Raw genomic sequence first — 19,363 nt, forward strand, 5'->3', positions numbered from 1 at the left:
GATGATAAAATAATTTTTTTGCACATGATCCTGGATAGACCTACACATTTGTAAACACATGTTCTAGTGGAAGTTTCCAATGATACCAAATATGTCAGGCTGAAATATATATACTACATACTGTAACGTGTGTGTGTGTGTGTGTGTGTGTGTGTGTGTGTAATATATATATATATGTATAACGATATAACTATCTAATCATAATATCTAATTACAATATTTTAGCAGAGATTTATTTTGAAATGTCAGACTTTAAACCACACTTCCGTTCTTTTTCCGCATTTCGCCGGCCGGCTGGCCTGACGCAAGATCCTGGCTACCACTTCACCGCCAATTTACGAAGATTTCTCTGTAGAAACATTTTGTTTGAATGTCAACGTCAACAAAAGTGATGAATTAATTGTTATTCCTTTAACTGTAGCGGAAATTAATTTACAGAGTGTATGGTAACGTTAGCGTGACGGCCGGTTTTTAGTTCACAATTAACTTGGTGACAGTTTCATCAGCAGCTCTTTCAGTTAGGGGAGGAGTCGTGCACATGTAGACTCCGAGTCCACCTCTGTTTAAGGATTTCTCTGATTAAAGATTAACTGGTTGAAGAAGATGAACACGACTCAATAGAAGACAGGACGGGATAAACTGGGACTTGAGGAAGTTAAGTAAGAACAATTATGCTCTTAATTGATTTACCATCTGGGGAACCAGTAGGATATTCTGACTGTACACTGGGAGACAAGGGACCAACCCTCATGTATTCATTTAAATATACTACTCATCTGTAATTTCTCAGGTAAATACCTCAATTTAATGTATTTTGATGATGATGATTTTTAATTTGTTTGTTTCTCACTCTCTGTATGTATCTTTGTGATGGGAAAGGCATTAAAGTAAACATGTTGCTGCAAAGGCTGACCCTGTATTCAAGAATGGATCTCCAAAGACAACTATGCCGGTCTCTCACCAGACCACTGACACAAGGCAAGCCATGCTACAGTACCACATTGTTATGCAATATATTCCATGTAAACACTGTATAGACTGCAGTCCATCATTCAGCATCCTGGATTACAGAAAGTAAGTTCTTACACCAGATCTTTCTTTGACAATTGACTGAATATCAAACAATTTTCCATATGTGATTAATCGTTTAAGTCAAACATTTTCTTATCCTGGCTTTTCAGTTTTGAAAGTTTTATGCTGTGTGACGGTAAACTGAATTTTTAGGGTTTGACAAAACAAGCCACTGGATGGTATCGTCTTCAGATACAGCAACCTTTCATAGACCCAACATTTCATTAATTGAAAAAGAGTCTTGGTTTTCTACTGAAAAAGCAGATAGCACACATGATTGTGTCCATGACGGCAGGCACTTGATGAACTGCTGTTTATCAAACTGCAAACTTTGACTGAGATGTGCTTTCTGACCTACTCTGTACAAGATGTCATGCCCCCCCTCATGCGCCTCATGCGCCTCATTGCTCCAGAGATGTGTAATGTCAGCACAGGCTTTTCTGCTGGCTCTGCTGATGTGGCAGTTTGAAGGCTGTGATTATCTAGTTTCCCAGGTTACAGATGGATGTGGGGGGGGGGGTTCTCTTTGTCACAGTCATGTACTCATTGAAACAAAAACCCAGCAAAACATGATTGTTTGCAGTTGTGTAAAGTTTGCTGTATTTTGTGTGGAATCTTATATATCATTACATTGGTACACCCACAAATTTGTTTGTAGTTTTTTTTAAAGCATGTGTTGTAAACAACTACATTGCACATTTCTTCCTATTTTGCTTTTGTTTTCAGTAGATTTTAAAAAATAAAAATGGATCTCCTAACTAAGCATCCCTCATTGATTGATCTATGTTTTTTACTTTTTAGGCATCATTATGTTGCTCAAAGTTTTATCCTTCTGTTTTGCAGATGAGTTACATTGAACAAGCAATAAAACAATTCCTTTTATTTCAATGTAAAAATAACATCTTCTCCCTCTATACAGTTTCCCAGGGGAGGGCAAATGGCAGCTCCTTTGCACACCGCAGTGAACTGCGTCAGGCCAAGAGGATCGTAGTAAAGCTCGGCAGTGCTGTGGTCACCCGTGGCGATGAATGCGGCATGGCTCTGGGGAGGCTGGCCTCCATTGTGGAGCAGGTGAGAGACCAAATCCCCTGTAACCTTTCATTGTTAGAAAGAGGAGCAACAACTGAAAAGAAAATTCTGGATGACTTATGTCCAGTGGTGTCTCGTCCTGCAGATTGTTTTAGTTTTAGTTTCCCAGGTTTTGAGAAATCTTTTCACAACAATACATCTGGTAAATGGACTTTTGTTGTCATTTTAAAATGTAATATTCAGCACCAACATATTTCTCTGGAAACAATGTCCTTGCTACTATGGATAATCCACCAAACATGCTGTGAACAGTTTTATTAGTGATTGTTTTTTTCAGTAGACAGTAGCTCCAATAAAAAAAATACCACCACAAGCAGCACTATCTCAGGGACAGATGTCTGTAAAAATCGACAATTAAAGCAAAAAATAACATCATGGCTAGTTACCACTATGTGTAAGTAAGAAAAAAAATCTTTTTTAATTGGGGTGAACTGACCTTTTAAAGCTGAATCCTCAGTGAGTCTGGAAAAAATATATATATATTGGCCCAGCTGTGGTGTATGAGTCCTAATTGGGTGTATTGTCTTCCAGGTGGCCATGCTGCAGAATCAAGGAAGGGAGATGATGATTGTTACCAGTGGAGCAGTGGCCTTTGGCAAACAAAGATTAAGACATGAGATCCTGCTGTCCCAGAGTGTCCGACAGGCACTGCACACGGGACACAATCAGCTCAAAGACATGGTAAGAAAAGGTGGAGGAATGTGTTGGCGGTGTTAAAGTATGAGCCAACACAGAGGGAAATAGAGAAGAATTTGCTGCTGCTGCTCTTTGTGGGTTGAAACTTAGAGGTGACCTCGATGCTTTGGCACTAAGTCATTATCATGAAAACCAACACCAAATACATTTCTGCTGGAATATACTATGAACAGATTCAGTATCAGTGACACCTGTCCAATATAATGCAAAACAATACAATAGCCTGCAATAAATAGTACATTTCTGAAGCTTGATGTTCAGTGTTTCTTGAGACTGTCAGCTTGATGTTGATCCAACTCTGTGGTAAGTTGTTTATGCTATTTATTGATTGCCCTGCAACATACAGTAGGTGTTCTATTTCTATTCTATTCTATATTCTTGTTAGACAGTTCATTCAACCAAATATTTGCCAAATGTGCGTGCTAGATATTATGATCATCAGGTAAGTCAGCTTTTAGATCGTAGCAGGTGTTCTCTCTCATACAGTAGGCCTATACCTTGTGTATAAATGATGCCACCACAGCCAGGGTATGTGGCTACATTTTTTAAAACTTTTTTTTTGACACACCAGCTCACCTTGCCATACCTTACTGATAACCTAAAGGACACCTATGCTGGTGTGGCATAGTTTGATTGAAGTGTCTTTACTCTGAGAAATGATGTAACCAGATGTCTACTGCATTTATGTTGCAGTCTTTGCCAGTGCTGGAAGCCCGGGCCTGTGCTGCAGCTGGACAGAGTGGCCTAATGGCCCTATATGAGGCCATGTTCACCCAATATAGCACTTGCACTGCACAGGTACATATACTTAACAACAGTAACAAAATACCAACTTTGAACTTCTCAAGAAGTGTATGTATTGCAGAGTAACTTTGTTCTGTGCTCTTTCCTCCCTCCTCTTCTGTCAGGTCCTGGTGACAAATCTGGATTTCCATGATGAAAAAAAGAGGCAGAACCTGAACAGCACACTGCAGGAGCTGCTGCACATGAACATTGTGCCCATCATCAACACCAATGACGCTGTGGTGCCCCCGCCGGAGCCCAACAGCGACCTCCAGGGGGTAAATGTGGGTACACACAGTAGGGGGGCTTTGCTGGTGATGGTGATGTGGCAGCAGGGGTGCTGACGGATTTTGTAGAGACAGTGTTTATATACTGTCGACAGTCACTTTTCATTGGCTACACTATTTCCTTTTATCAACACATGCTGAAACACCTCTGCCACCCTGCCTCACATCATCAGTTCTGCCCTCAACCATTAAGCCATGTGCATGCAGTCACTGGGGAAGAGGTGCTGTCAGAAGGGCTCGGGACTAACTTCTGTAGGTTAGACGCCTACTTTACCTGTTCTTCTGCAGAAATAACTAATACGTTTTTCTTGGAGATAATTCTGCCTGAGATATATATATATATATATATATATATATATATATATATATATATATAATGTATTGTATGTGTAAAATAAAGACTTTCCCCCTTGCCATTTTTAACTGCCCCCTCAATCACTTCATCCTGGCGCCGGTCTGTGGATGGATGGATAGATAGATAGATAGATAGATAGATGTATGTATGTGTGTGTAATAGAGGAAAAAAATGTATATACATTAATGTTTAGGTATTTTCAACTTTCCTGTAGCACTTAAGAAAAGGCTCAGATGGGTAAATGGCAGATGGTTGACTCTGTGCCACTGGGTTTCTGTCTTTAAAAGCTTATATCAGCAATCTTGTGGTTCTGTAGGTGATCAGCATTAAGGACAATGACAGTCTGGCGGCCCGACTAGCTGTGGAGATGAAGGCTGACCTGCTCATCGCGCTGTCTGATGTCGAAGGTATGCGGGTTACCACAACAACAGTCCGTGTCAACTGTTGGGTAACAACACCATCTGTCTGGGTTCTTCACTGGCAGGGAAAAAACACCACTCTCAGGGTCAACTGAGAGTCATATCAGGGAGACAAACACAGACCTTCTGGCTTCATGTTTAAAATGAATGCTGATAGGGTTGCTGCAAGGTGTTAGTGATGGGAAGTTCAAATCTTTTTACTGACTCGAATCTTCAAGTCTAAGCTTTTTTTGAGTCATTTCGTTCATTTGAATTAGGCTGCTTATTGCGGCACTGCAGCCGTCTTGTGGGCGATTAAAAAACAGCGCAGTTCTCAAACACAGAATGCCTTGTTTGCTTTAATTGACAAAGTATAATGCCCAAATTCACCTCTTGATCATTCTCTATCATCTTTCTATAAAGCCCCATGGGGCCACAACCAAATTCAAACCATGTAAAAACCACAGAAATATGTTGTCAATTTGCAATCGCCACAACTCCTGCTAAGTCCATTTTCACATTATTTCCTGAGTATACAACCAGACCAGCCATATATATGTATATATATATAAAATTATAATTTCTAACTAAAGTGCACATTCATATAGTATTCTAACGTCCTTATCCATGAGTAAAATCTATATATTAACATCAGATTTGCTGGGAATATATTGAAGTAATAAGCTTCACACATTATATGAATAAAACACACCTTTAATAAGATTTAACAAAATTAATAATAATCTGGATAAAGCCATCAAGTTCTTAAAAGGATTCCAGCACGGAGGAAGGAACAAAGAAATATTAACGCATAATATAAACGCAGCAGTTTGGCAGGTCTGGCCCCATCAGGTCCGGATTCTGCAGACAGAGTGAAACAAACATGAGCACATCACTCTCAAACACTGCCAGGTTGTTTACCAGTCAAGAGCTGTGAAACAACAGCACAGATCTGTTAATAAATTAAAAGTAAAAGTTACATTGTGTTGTGTTCTCTGACCTGAATCAGCTGTTGGCTATTAACACACCACAGGGTGTTAACGTTGCTATGTGGCTGTGTTTTAATGTTTTAATGACCGGGTCCGTTTGTTTTGGTGAGAAGACTACCTCGGAGGTAGTTTAGCTCCCAGTAGAACTCTGTCAGGGCACTGAAGTGGAGCGGACCCAGAACAACTCTGATCAGCTGTTAGCTGTAAACACTAGCAAGACTAAAGTTACGGTACAACTGTGTTAAAACTATTGCACAACATCACTGCGATGTAATAATCTTTTGCTTTATTAAATATAATTAACACATAATTAACAAAATAGATATATAATGTCAGTCTGTTAGCTGACAACCAACTTGCCTCTCATTCTCCGGTGCTGGCAGTAACTCAGGCTGCAGAATGAACAAAAGACTCTGAGGACCCATATGAGTGGTGAACGAATAGTTCATGTCTGCTCCACAGTGCCGAGCTGTCACGTGACAAATGAACAACTCAGATCCAGAGACTCACAGTTATGAGTTGCAAACTAATCAATTCTGTTTCCTGTGCTGAAGGAACCCATGCAGCTGCGAGTCCAAGAGTCCAAAGTCTAAGACTATTCACGCATGCGTGAAAATCAACAAACTACTCAGTCAAACTACTCGTTCCTCCTTAGTCATATACAAGATTAGGTCAAATGACAATTACAAGGTGTGTGCACATGTGAATGATGTCAGAGGGTCATTCAGTATCAGTTGAGTAGATTTAGAAGGATGACTGAGAATCATTATCATATCAATTTTATATGTATTTATTTGTCAGTTAAATGACCCATGTAATAGTGTACCTGCATAGTGTTTTTGGAATCATGCATGAGCAAGTAAGTTGTGTAATAATTGCTGATTTCTTAGGACTGTACAACAGTCCCCCTGGAACAGATGACGCCAAGCTCATTGACATTTTCTACCCTGGAGACCAGCAGTCCGTCACCTATGGTACAAAGTCCAGAGTTGGGATTGGAGGCATGGAGGCCAAGGCATGTTAAAATCACTCTATCAATCACTCTGTTAAAAAACTGTTTATTTACTTTCATGTTAAAAGCCTTGTCTTAGTAGATATTTATCAGGTGGTTAAAGTGCAAAGCTCTTGTACTATGGATTTTCTTTGTTCTACTACTCGTGTTTCGAGAATGCTCTGTTCCCAAGAATGATAATGAGATATGTTAACATTGCATTTTAGATTTTAAACCTGATATTCTTTCTAGTCTCAGACCACTCTTGAGCCACATTCAGTGGTGGAAAGTAACAAGTACATTTACTCATGTACTGTATTTAAGTACTTCGGTATTTCCATTTTATGCTACTTTGTACTTTTTCTTCATTACATTTCAGATGGAAATACTTTTTACTCAACTGCATTTAATGTAGTAGTAAATGAATGCAGGACTTGTAATGGACTATTTCATACATTGTTGTACTGGTACTTTTACTTAAGTACCTCTGATTACTATTGCTATCCTGCTGAACCATACAAAGTCAGCTATACTGTTGCCAAGTGTTATTCATATAATGGATAACATGATAAATAATGTAATGTATGTAAAAGGTAACAAGTGAATTTGACATTTGTGTTGAGATTGACTTTAACTAGACTTTTTAAAGTTGTGTGTTTGTGTTTTTCTGCAGGTCAAGGCTGCCCTCTGGGCCCTGCAAGGTGGCACCTCCGTGGTCATTGCAAATGGCACCAATCCCAAAGTAACTGGTCAAGTCATTACTGACATTGTGGAGGGCAAGAAGGTGGGAACCTTCTTCTCTAAGATCAAACCTGCTGGTGAGTTTACCTGCGCTGCATGTTTTCTCTCGCAACCTCTTCACACATTAGTATTATTGCAGCCATATTAAAGCTGCACCTTCTGTTAAAGTCAGTCAACAATTAATTGGGTTCACCTTGCTAAAATGAGCCCGGTCTAACAGTCCTGCAATAAATTCCACTTTCAGGAAGGTTATAATGTATGGTTGTGCTGCAACTATTTTAAAGAGGTGCTGATTCAGCTTTGCTGTAGTTTGTGGTACTGTTGAGTTGTTTCGCGTGTTTCTAATATTTTGTCTACCATGTTAATATCAATGAAGGTAGACTAAGCACATCATTATAACTCAATATAGTTGAACAGCACCACAAACTACAGCCTCTAAAATGATCATTAAGTTGAATCAACACCTCTCTAAAACTGAACATGAACCTTCATGACAGTATGATTTATTGAAGGGCTGTTTTGTTAAATTAATTAGTTTTATCTAAGTATACCTAATAATAAACTGGCACCTGATTGTACATTGAGTGAAGTCTGTCCTGTCCCTTCACCAGGTCCAACTGTGGAGCATCAGACAGAAATGGCACGTTGCTCTGGAAGAACCCTGGCATCGCTGCTCCCAGACCAGGTGGCACATTGTTTTAGGCACAAAATGTCTACTCAGTTAGCATAATTAGTTTGTGTTGTTTAAGTTTATTTGTAGAAATATTTTAATATAGGTCATTAGCACTAGTTAGTCCTAAGCTTATCTTTAGCGATATGTAGAAACACTGACCCCTTGTGGATGGAGGTGCTGTATGTTCATCCTGCCTGTTTGGTTAACTGTGTCGTCAGAGGAGTGAGATCATCTGCCGTCTAGCAGAGCTGTTGTATGAAAGGCAGGAAGAGATCCTGGACGCCAACAAGATGGACATGGATCTGGCTGTAAATGCAGGTAAAAGAGTGCCACATTCAGTCAGTTTGTTAGGTTTAGAGAGGATGTAGCAGTGTGAAAACTGGAAAGTTTGAAGCAGTGGAAAGTGTGTGGACGTGTTTAAGGTCCTTCCAGAGAAATAGTAAGCTCATGTATCTAAAACAGATTTTAATCAACAGATTCTTCTCTAAAGGGAAATAATCTAATTTAATTGTCATTGCTTTCAAAAAGGTACAACAAACTTACCCACAGATCATTTTGTAAAAATGTCATATCTCTCCACAAGTGGGCGACTGTACCACTTTCCCTCTCTGTTGATTGCCTCAGTTAATGAGAGTTTGATCCCATATCGCCTGATAGCAAAGTGTAACCTTGCTCTCCCTCCTTTCAACAGGCCATTTGCCACAAACTATGCTTAAGCGTCTAAGCTTGTCACCAGCCAAACTCAACAGCTTGGCCTTAGGTCTGCGCCAGATAGCTGTGGCCACCCAGGACGGTGTGCGTCGTGTGCTGCGCAGGACCAGGGTGGCTCACAACCTGGAGCTGGAGCAGATCACTGTGCCCATTGGAGTTCTTCTGGTTATCTTTGAGGCCCGACCTGACTGCCTGCCACAGGTATCCAGTCAGAGTTACCATAATACAGACTGACCTTCTTTAAATTTAAAGATTGTTGATATTTCATAGGTAAGTGTTTTTAGTTACATACAGTATTAGAAAATGCAAGCATAAATACATTAAGATGCCACATGGAAAACACTTTTTTTGTTTGGAAATGCATATACATTCCAACACATTGATTCTCATTCGCTCATCACAAACCCTTTGTGTTTTTCTCCAGGTGTCAGCATTGGCCATAGCCAGTGGCAATGCCCTCTTGCTGAAGGGAGGCAAGGAGGCAGCCAACACCAACCGTGTCCTCCACCAGCTCACACAGGAAGCCCTTTCCATTCATGGAGTCAGAGAGGCTGTGCAGCTGGTAAAATTTGTTTGTTAAGACAAACCTTATAAACTCAGAAGTCTGGATGAAAATTCATCACCTCAATCAGTCAATTAGAAATCAGCTCATGCAAGCATGTACAGCATGTACATGTAGCTATTGGGGTTAACAAACCTGTGTTTTGTTACAAGTTGAGCACTCGCGAGGAGGTGGCAGATCTTTGCCGACTGGACAAGATGATCGACTTGATTATCCCTCGAGGTTCATCCCAGCTGGTGAGGGAGATCCAGTGGGCGGCCAAAGGCATCCCAGTGCTTGGTCACAGCGAGGGAATCTGCCACGTCTACGTCGATGCAGAAGCCAGCGTTGACAAAGTCTTAAAAATTGGTTTGCATATATAAATCTCCCTGCTGACGAAAACCTTAGAAGTTCATGTGTACATTACTCCTGTTTTTAGTCAATGAACATTAATTTACCAAATGTTAGTAAATTGTGGCTGTGGTACTGGTAGACCAGTTCTGCCAGACATGTATGTTAGATTCCAAACAACTATGAATATGTCAGTAACTGACAACTGATATTTTCCCATTCAGTCAGAGACTCAAAGTGTGACTACCCAGCTGCATGCAATGCCATGGAAAGTCTGCTGATTCACAGGGACATCCTCAGGACCCCAATGTTTGACCAGATCATTGACATGCTGCGCACTGAACAGGTAAAGCACCAAGTGCATGTAAATTTCACATAAATTCACATAAGCAAAATAACTCACCAAGAAACTCGATTATAGTTGACCTTTTACCAGAAAATAATATGGTATTCAAATTGATATACTTTAGTAGTCATCTAATTTTAAATGTACATTATTTTAATATATATTTTTCTACAGGATGATTTATTATCATTTTTTCATCTGTGTGGTGTCACTAGGTGAAAATTCATGCAGGCCCTCGGTTTGCCTCCTACCTGACATTCAGCCCATCAGAGGCAAAGTCCCTGCGGACAGAGTACGGTGACCTGGAGTGCTGCATGGAAGTGGTAGACAACATACAGGAGGCTATGGACCATATTCACAAGTATGGCAGCTCCCACACAGATGTTATCGTCACAGAAAATGGTAGGTTGCCCAATGTGTTAGTGCTAGTATTTTGTTGTTGTCTCTTTTCCTTTTTTCCCCCTTTTGTTAAACATTGTCTAACCATTTGCATTTTAAAATAGCAAACAATAATGACTCAGAAGATGCTGTCTATTATTTTGGTCATATCTTTGTACCCTCACACTTTGTTGTCAGGATGAGTGAGTGACTCCACTGTAGGGGACACCCCATTTAAAATGTAGAACAGATACTAAAACACATTTTAAAAGACTTGTCCCCATCATAACTTTGGGTCACGTTTAAACATTTTTGTCTTTCAAGTGAGCCATCACACTGCATCTTTCTAACTCATGTTGACTGAAAGAATTCTGTGCGGTGTTCAGAGTATTTTCTGACTTAAAGGATGTGGCCATATTGCACGTGGGCACATTGCCATTTTTATGACATGTTCATTTGTCTGGCAACTTCATGAAATGTTGATGGGAACTGAAGCTGTCCCAAAAACATCAATGGGTGTCTTTTACTGCTCACATAAATAGTGGTGTTCGTAACATGGATAGACTGCAACGATAGGAACCTTTTTTAAGTAAAAAATCTGGTACATAATAAAAATGCACGCAAAGACTAAGGCACAAATCCCTCCATAAAAGGTTAAAATACAAATATGCAGAAGATTTCACATGTTTCTTTAGGTGATCAGAATAAAACAGTGAGCAACATTGGAGAGAAAGTGTTCTGTTCACATTTCTACATTGAGGATTAATCTCACCTGCAGTGGAGGATGTGCTGCTGCCATCTGGTGACCACAGAAGGTACCCCAATTCATTTAAATGTACTCAGTTCTTTGTGTAAGCTAATGTGAGTAGATAGAGATTTATAAGAATGATAGATACAATAGATAGAAAGATACAATAGATAAGTAGATAAACTGTATACACTATAGATAGATGGGTAGATAGATACTGTGTTTATTCACTAATACAATATTTAAGTATTTACTTCTAAAAGACATAGATGATTTTAAAGCCAAATAGCAACTCAAGGATTTCTCCTGATGAAATTTAGACTTTAGACATAAACTTGCCCACATCATTCTGTCCAAGATGATGAAAATGAGATTTTGTAGCACTGGGTGTGTACTAAAATGACACTGGCAGAGGTATTTGTGATTGCAGTGGCGGCAATGTTATTGCCTGTTATTTTGTAATGAAATCCTCAGAACTGCAGATTTTCTTTCAGCTTTTGCTGTTATTTGGTGCATTAATGCATAATTTCAACTAAATTTCTATGGCATAACTACAATAAATAGTTTTTAGTGACAAATACTTCATTTTAATGCCTGAAAGGTTATTGGATCGGAGATAAAAGGTTCTGAACCAGGAGCACCGATAAGCTGTCTTTCTCTTACAGTGGACACAGCGGAGCAGTTCCTGCAGCAGCTGGACAGCGCCTGTGTTTTCTGGAACGCAAGCACACGTTTTGCTGATGGCTACCGCTTTGGACTGGGTATGTCTTATTGCTATATCATCTGGCTTTTGTTGCTGCTCTTTCTGTTAAATCTTTTTCAACACCCTACATGTTCTTGGTTACATTCATTTGATGTTCTCTCTCAGAGAACTGCACACTTTCAACACGTGATATGGAGGTTACCATTCTCACTTCTTGTCTTTCTTCCTCTGTATTTATTTATTTTTCCTAGGAGCAGAGGTAGGTATTAGCACGGCTCGTATCCATGCCCGGGGCCCTGTGGGCCTGGAGGGGCTGCTCACCACCAAGTGGGTCCTGAGAGGTGACGGGCACACAGTAGCTGACTTCTCTGAGAATGGTACAATGAAGTACCTCCATGAAAACCAGTCTGTCGGGCAGCCTCTTGCAGGGCTGAGGGACAGCAACTAGACTAGACTTTAACAAAACTCGCTCGGCCTTAGCATTGGTCAATATGGTTTGCATTGCCCACCAGCAGCTGGATATTGGCTGATGTCACTGGTTTTAAACCTCTGAAGCACACAGCATGGAGGGAGACGCTTTACACACCAATGGTCCATTCTATCACCACAACCAGAAAGTTGTCCCTGTTCAGACTATACTGTTCTTTTACTAAGAGTTTATAAATGCATTAAATTCTACCTCTGCTTATGATACTTTTATATGAGTTACATAAGACACCCTCATAGGCTCCTGTAGGAGGTATGATGTGGTGGTTACAACACATTATACCTCCACAATTAATTGGGGAAACTGTGAGCAAGAAGGGAGTTTAACAAAGATTACTTTAAGACACAAGTACACATAAGTACACAATTGATATCTGGACACTGAAGGGCTAGCCACAATGGTTCATACTGATTGTGCTGTAAGTGCTGTTGTTGTTCATGTAACATCAGTTTTTCTCTTGCTTTTCCAGGTTGAATTTTCTTTGTGTCTCTGAATGTACAGGTATTTTGAATAGATGAGGTGCTGGTGTAGGTAATATTAGACATGAACTAATGCCACAAGTTTGCATTCAGTTGTAGAACTTTTTACTTTATTTAAGTTTAACCAAATCATGATGTGTTACAGATTTTAACATGTCCTGTATTGGGCCTTGATTACATGATTAAAATGTATAGTATGACAAACGTATACAAAAGTATCTGAAATGGACCCCCTTTGTTTTAAAACAGTGCACTCCAGCTTGTATGCATCCATTGTATTTACCTTTTTTTTTTTTGTATTTGATCATTGTTACAAGTTGTGCTCATTTTTCCATGCTTTGTTGCTTTCCTGCTTGTTCCTAGTTGCGCCCAAAGCCTCTGTCAGAGCAGGAACAGTAATTGACAAGCTGCCTCCTTCAAGCTGGAGGGGAGAACGCAACTGCTTTTAAATTACACTCTGTAACATTCCAGCCTCTGAGCTCCTATCTGATGTCTTGCAATGCACACTTAAGGATTGGTTGGTTTGGGTTGTTTAATAGTATTGTAGAATAAAAAAAAAAGTTGAAAATAATATTTTTTTGTATATGCTTCATTCTTTCTTTGATTTATGTAGTTGAAATGTTGAGGATTTATACACATATGTTCTTCTCTGTCCTGGCACTAGTGTTTCTACTTTCACAAAGAACACAAATTAATGGGGAAAAAAGTCGTACTGATCTGAAAAACAGATGTCTAAAAAGGCCTTTTTAACGTTGCCCATAGGGGAATTACGCATTGCTGGAAGTGGGGCAAGGAAGATGGAAGACAATACTATAGAGGTTTAATTATCCAGCCATCAGAAATGAAAAGAGGGAGAAGGAGAACTGAGACTAATAATGGAATCACAGGCTTATGTTCTGGGTTTCTCTGTTTCTTTCGTTTTCTTTCTCTTTTCTAGCATCTAAAGAAATCATTCTCCAAAACGCACTACTTACCCTTCAATCAGCTTCCCATCACCAAGTCCAAAGGGTTCTGAGATGAATAGGGAGACAAAACTCGGATCTCACTCTTCTGTCCTTTTTATGTGTGAAGTGATTGAAAATCTCATCTAAATGACTTGAGGTAGAAAAGGAACGATCCAGGGACATTAATTATTGCCTGTCTGATGCATAGAATTGTATTTTACAGTATTGCATGCATCAAAGTTGTTTGATACAGTAACTATATACAGTAGCTATTCGGGCATATGTGTGTATACCCAGTTGCTGTATTAACACCAGTTTTCTACTTAATACATAATAACAGGACACTGAGGAGCATGTTGTCATGAAATTGGGGGCTTCCATTGCCAGGTCACTGATTGACATTCCTTTGTTTTATTTTAAAGCAGAGAAGCAGATTTTGCATTGAAATAATCATATCTTGGCAATAAACTGCCACCCTGTAAATCATATTATCAAAATTCCCAGCTAAACAGCAGAGAAACAAGAGAAAATTGCTTAGGCCATACATTTTTCTCGAAATCCTAGACAAATAACAAAAAACTGACCCCAGTTGAGACAGACCATGTCAATAGGAAATATATTTTGTTTGTTTTTGATCACCCGAGTTCTCTCCTCAACTGATGTACCAATTTTATTTATTTTAAAACTAAACTAAGTGCAGAATTCAATAATGTTGTAGTCCTAAAGTACAAACTGTAGTAGAACTCTGACTGAACGGAATATATAAGGCTGTTTGAAGAGGTTTCAGGTTATTTGCCTTTACTGATCTTTTTATGTGAAGTTTGGTTATGGTTATTACCATAAACTTTAAACACAAATGACCATAGACTTGTTTTCTGTACTTCTATATAAGTATATAAGTACTTACTTTCTGAATTTGGTTAATATACGAAGCTATTGCCCCTTCATGACCTCAAATTAACTTTCAGTTATGGCTGAGGCCTGGCAGCCTGTACATTTTCTCTGATCTGTTATCTGACATTGCCCCCAGACCCCAGCTGATCAGATCCCATGTTGCACCCTGTTGATGTTGTGTTGTCTGCTGGGTATTGTTGTCCACAGATATAAAACGGATGATGAGGGCAAATCATTGGACTTGTACAGCAAGGCTGACAGTCCTTTAATTGGACATTACTCAAGGCCAAAACTCATATTTCTTGTTGTGCTTGATCTTAAGAGACTCTCAAATGCACTCCCCGCTGGGCTTCAATTTTTTTTGAATCAATAATTAATGGTCAGTTATTTATTCATGTGTATCGTTGCCAATTACGCAGCGTCTAATTAACAATTTCAATAATTGATATTTTTTTCTGAAAGGGTTCAGTATCTTGGGCTGATGAAAAATGTATGAGCGGGGATGTGGACTGGGTTTTGTTTTTTGTTCTGAGAGAGCTTGATGCTCGGGGCTAGTACCAGGCCACTTTGACTCCAACTCTTTGAGTTGGCGCTGGCCCTGTGATGTGGATCTAATATGGGCATCTTTCATGGACCCAACGCGCTTACTCTGTACCATGTGATCTCTTAAAGACTCCTACATGCTCATCCTCAGATACCCTTTTTTGGTCTTTAATATCAAACTTCAAAGAATAAGCTTCTGTTTCCTTGATAATTTTTCTTTGTGTATGTAGAATGACGATATCCTGGCAAACTGTAGAAACTCTTGGTCTGACTAGGACCTCAGTGGTTACACTTCTAAATCTAACTCTGTGGCCTGATGAAACTAAAGTTCAATCACCATACTAAAGATTTATGAGAAGCCATATCCCCTGATCTTTTTTATAGTGACAGCTGTAGTAGTCAATAGAAAATGAACAAAGGCTCCCTTTAGTTGACTTTCATCAAGTTTTCGTTTATTGTGATTCCAGTAGGACAAGAGGTTGGGGACCGGCGAGGCAAACCCTTTTGCTATGGGACGACCAAAGCAAAAAAGATCATCACTATTTATTGTGAGCATTGCTTGAGCACTGAGGTGGGAAGGAACTTAACCCAACAATGCGAAGCAACCCAACAAAACCGGAACCCAACATCAGACACACCAAAATCCCCATCATTAAATGTATAATTTCAGGTTTGGACACAACAGTGTTGAGACCACACTGAAACAGTGCTGGCATTAGGGGAACAAGAGGGTGGAAAGGTTAACGTGGGGCTCAGTAAGGTTAAAAAAGCTGTGAATCAGTTGCTCTCAGTGACACGTCTCAGAGATCCAAAGGTTGGGCTGGTGCTTCCCCACTCGCTGTGCCTCCTGTACTCTCCAGGATGCAAGAAGTACTGGCGTCCCCTGTAATTGGGGTGTTCATGCAGAATCCAGTAGCCCTCAATGACATTGACAGAGGAGATGTCACGGGTGTGGAAACGCTCATTCAGATCTGGGCAGTCTTCCATTAGCTCCAGATTCTGGCCCGCAAAGTCAGACCGCTCAAAGATCTTCATCCTGTAGTTCCCGGTATACTAAAGAAGAAATGATGAGAGACTAAGACGATACTGCCATATAATCTAAGCATTTGTTCAACTTTATATTACCACAGTCAAGTAGAACAATAAACAATTTGATTAACTTTTTTCCTTACTAAACTTGTCCTGATCCAATGACCCAGTTTATTTTTACTACAGTTATAGGTCAAGCTAAAAAGAGATCTTTTAAAATAGCTGCAGGTACTGGCACTGAGTGGTGAAATCAGTAGGACTAGGCTTGAGAACTAAATGATCCTAAAATGGCACTTCTTCAGAAGAACTTTTAGTGAGAACATTGCTGCAAACAGAGTAGGGCATCAGTTAAAACTCACAGGTGGCACCATACGGCAGGAGCGGATACAGTCATTGAAGCCTGCCCAGCGCTGGTAGTCCGGGTACTCGCCCTTGTGCAGCATGTACTGGTAGCCGCCATAATTGGGCTTCTCGTAGGCCACCCAACAGCCGCTCTCCACTCTTATCGAGTTACAGCGGCTGAAGTGACTTTGCATCTCAGGACAGTCACTGCTGCACTCATAGTGACGACCCTGGAAGTTCCTGTCTTCGTAGAAGATAATCTGCACATGATGGATAAGTGGACATCATCACCACAGCACTATGCCAAATACAAACTAATATACAGTTTATATGTATGACTAGTTCTCTGTTCTTCCACTGTTCAGACTCTTAAACAATAATAACTTTTAGTCTGCATGGTTTTCATCACCATACCATTTGATATGAGCCAGGTTTGCAAATTAGCTTCATCCAACAAAGTTCTTGTTACTGAAGAATTGTAAGTGAAGAATTTTGGAATAGAGAAGTTTAAGGGAGTACGAAAACATTTCCCAAATGATTTACTAGAAGCAAAGTTAAATAAAATATAGACAAAAAGTCTTGGCCTAGTTTTTACAGGAATTAAGACTCTTGACAGAGTTGGATTAATTGCAATTTTACTATCCTCAACAGATGACAAAGGCATAATTTAACTATAGTTATAACTTACTAAGTCTTATTTTGCATGTTGTTTGCTTTCATTAATTCAAAAATTTACCACTAATTTCTAGCATTTTGTTACATCCCTGCATATGTTTTGAAAACATGGTAAACTTTAGAGCTACTGACCTTAACACTTCTACCCACAAAAGCTTGAGTTAACATTAAATGAAGGTCTTAAGCATTTTATGTGAAAAAAATAAATTCTTTTTGAGTGTGTGTTTGCAGCATTTATCATGTCAACTGCCATTTTAGATGCAAATGATCAATATATCACACATCAAACATTCAAGCTGCTTTTACTATATAGATTTTAAATTGCACGCTTACCTTGCCCATTGTAACTGTGTTAAGTTCACAGCAGACCAGACATCGGGCTGTACCAGACCTCTTTATAGACCCTGCTGGGATCAGGGCTTTGCAAATGTGAAACAAAGCTTTGTCGTGTCAGCAATGTACGCTCTATAGACTGCAGAACACTATACTGTTGGACTGGTGAGCTGCAGCAGCCCTTTTGTCTCTGTCAAATCTCTGTCTATGGAAAATAGTGTACAACTGCACTTTCTCAGAAGGCTACAATAAGAGTTGCAGCATCTGCCTTTATTGGCATGAATGACAGAAATCTACATGCAGACTGTGAGCATAGGCAGGTCAGCAAAGAGAAAAGGTTTGCTTTCTTTCAATAGGTATTTGACAGTGACAGATCATTAAGCAGCCGGCTTTTAACGGGGGAAGATTTACGCTAAGCAGGAAGCAAATGTCCTGCTTGACCAAAGAGTGTTATTGTGTTGCATGGATTTGTTCAAATAAGCTCAGAAAGGACATTGTTTTTTATCAAGTGTTTAATTTGAGTTGTGCATAGTTTACATGAGAGTCCTCATCCTCCTGAATGAGCCCACCATGGGGTTGTGGCAGCCCCAGTCACCACAGGCCCTGTACTCTCCAGGGCGCAGGAAATACTGGCGTCCCCTGTAGTTAGGGTGCTCGTAGAAGATCCAGAAACCCTCCATGATGTTACAGGAGTAAATGTCACGGTAGTGGAAACGCTCATACACGTTAGGGCAGTCATCCATGAATTCCATCATCTGTCCCATCATGTCAGGCCTGTTGTAGATCCTCATCTTGTAGGATCCTCTATACTGTATGTGACAGAAACCAGAACATGATTATTATGCTAATTTGGTAGAGAGCACTTTGGTAGAGCTTTCTGTCCTGAGCTTATTTCTTATTTCTTCAACTTTGAATTCAAGTAAGTACTTGTGCTACTTTCTTTAAGTAAATAACTACAGATGAGAAAGAGCAACAACTATTCTGCAGCATGACAGAATTTGATTTTTTCCCCCCCTCCCTAAACTGCCAGAAACACTCAATGTGACTAAGAGAATTAGAATGAAGGCACCAAGTCTTATGTGGGTGTATTATATTCACTGTGTCTCCTTGTGGGCCTTCCAACAGAGACTTTATTGCTATGACCTGCCTGAGTATCTGTAAATGACATAAAAAGGCCAGTGATTGACATCCATTTCTAAAACGGCATTTGATGTACAAGGTGAGCGGTGGGGGTTGGCGGGACTACCACTTCTATCTTTCTGTTTGATTGACTTACAGGGGCGAACATCTGGCAGGAGCGGATGCAGTTGTTGAAGCCCATCCAGGTGTGGTAGTCAGAGTACTCGCCAGGGCCAAGGATGTACTGGTAACCCATGTAGTGAGGCTTTTCATAGGCCACCCAGTGACCGCCGCTGACACGGATGGAGTTGCAGCAGTTGAAATGCCTGTAGGTGTCCATGCAGTCACTGCTGCACTCCCAGTGGCGGCCCTGGAAGTTGCGGCCTTCATAAAAGATAATCTTGGGAAAAGAGAGAGAAGCATGTATCATTTAAGTTAATGTTAGGTGTGTACATTTACTAGTTGCAATACTCGTGAATGCACTGTAGGGGACACTGCTCTCCCTTGAACAAAATTGCTTTTTCAAGAGTCCTTTGAGTGTACAAGCCTCTCCAGTCTGCTGTTCTTGTATATTATTTTCTGTGCTTGACAGGTGAAAATCAAGGCAATTGAAAGTTGTGTTATAGCTGACTTTTATTTAAAGAACAACTCATTGTATGCTCGCCCA

The 19,363-nt window shown here is 40.0% G+C and overlaps 3 protein-coding genes across 7 annotated transcripts; 1 reads left to right on the top strand and 2 right to left on the bottom strand.

Annotated features, from left to right (window-relative positions):
* Window positions 1–300: 300 nt before the first annotated feature.
* On the top strand, window positions 301–13,388 carry LOC123983073 (delta-1-pyrroline-5-carboxylate synthase-like). Of its 5 annotated transcripts, none has more exons than XM_046069201.1 (18): window positions 301–659; window positions 880–978; window positions 1,991–2,142; window positions 2,692–2,841; window positions 3,550–3,654; window positions 3,765–3,923; window positions 4,598–4,688; window positions 6,559–6,683; window positions 7,333–7,477; window positions 8,012–8,085; window positions 8,292–8,391; window positions 8,765–8,985; window positions 9,209–9,346; window positions 9,499–9,694; window positions 9,901–10,022; window positions 10,238–10,424; window positions 11,814–11,909; window positions 12,103–13,388. In XM_046069201.1, the coding sequence occupies exons 2-18, from the start codon at window positions 894–896 to the stop codon at window positions 12,297–12,299; spliced, it is 2,343 nt and encodes a 780-aa protein (XP_045925157.1). In that variant the 5' UTR covers window positions 301–659; window positions 880–893; the 3' UTR covers window positions 12,300–13,388. The 5 variants fall into 5 exon arrangements, with proteins under 5 accessions (XP_045925157.1, XP_045925159.1, XP_045925160.1 ...); XM_046069203.1 differs by having other exon boundaries at window positions 3,765–3,917; XM_046069202.1 differs by lacking the exon at window positions 301–659 and adding an exon at window positions 665–790.
* Window positions 13,389–15,975: 2,587 nt separating this feature from the next.
* On the bottom strand, window positions 15,976–16,841 carry crygmx (crystallin, gamma MX; the record flags this gene model as incomplete). Its single annotated transcript, XM_046069207.1, has 2 exons — window positions 15,976–16,251; window positions 16,587–16,841. Coding segments are annotated over 2 exons (531 nt in total), but the record flags the coding sequence as incomplete, so codon positions are not given.
* Window positions 16,842–18,110: 1,269 nt separating this feature from the next.
* Window positions 18,111–19,151, bottom strand: crygmxl2 (crystallin, gamma MX, like 2). Its single transcript, XM_046069206.1, is given in 3 exon segments — window positions 18,111–18,386; window positions 18,854–19,096; window positions 19,098–19,151. Coding segments are annotated over 3 exon segments (573 nt in total).
* Window positions 19,152–19,363: the final 212 nt, after the last annotated feature.

Source organism: Micropterus dolomieu, linkage group LG14 (assembly GCF_021292245.1).
Source record: "Micropterus dolomieu isolate WLL.071019.BEF.003 ecotype Adirondacks linkage group LG14, ASM2129224v1, whole genome shotgun sequence".
Classification (NCBI taxonomy): domain Eukaryota; kingdom Metazoa; phylum Chordata; class Actinopteri; order Centrarchiformes; family Centrarchidae; genus Micropterus; species Micropterus dolomieu.

What these genes read in the sequence shown, in the direction of transcription:
- LOC123983073 (XM_046069201.1), top strand. Translation starts at nt 894, where the DNA reads ATGTTGCTGCAAAGGCTGACCCTGTATTCAAGAATGGATCTCCAAAGA. An exon ending in CACCAGACCACTGACACAAG is followed by an intron (nt 979 to 1,990) that starts GCAAGCCATGCT and finishes CCCTCTATACAG; the next exon opens with TTTCCCAGGGGAGGGCAAAT. An exon ending in TGACAAAGTCTTAAAAATTG is followed by an intron (nt 9,695 to 9,900) that starts GTTTGCATATAT and finishes TTTCCCATTCAG; the next exon opens with TCAGAGACTCAAAGTGTGAC.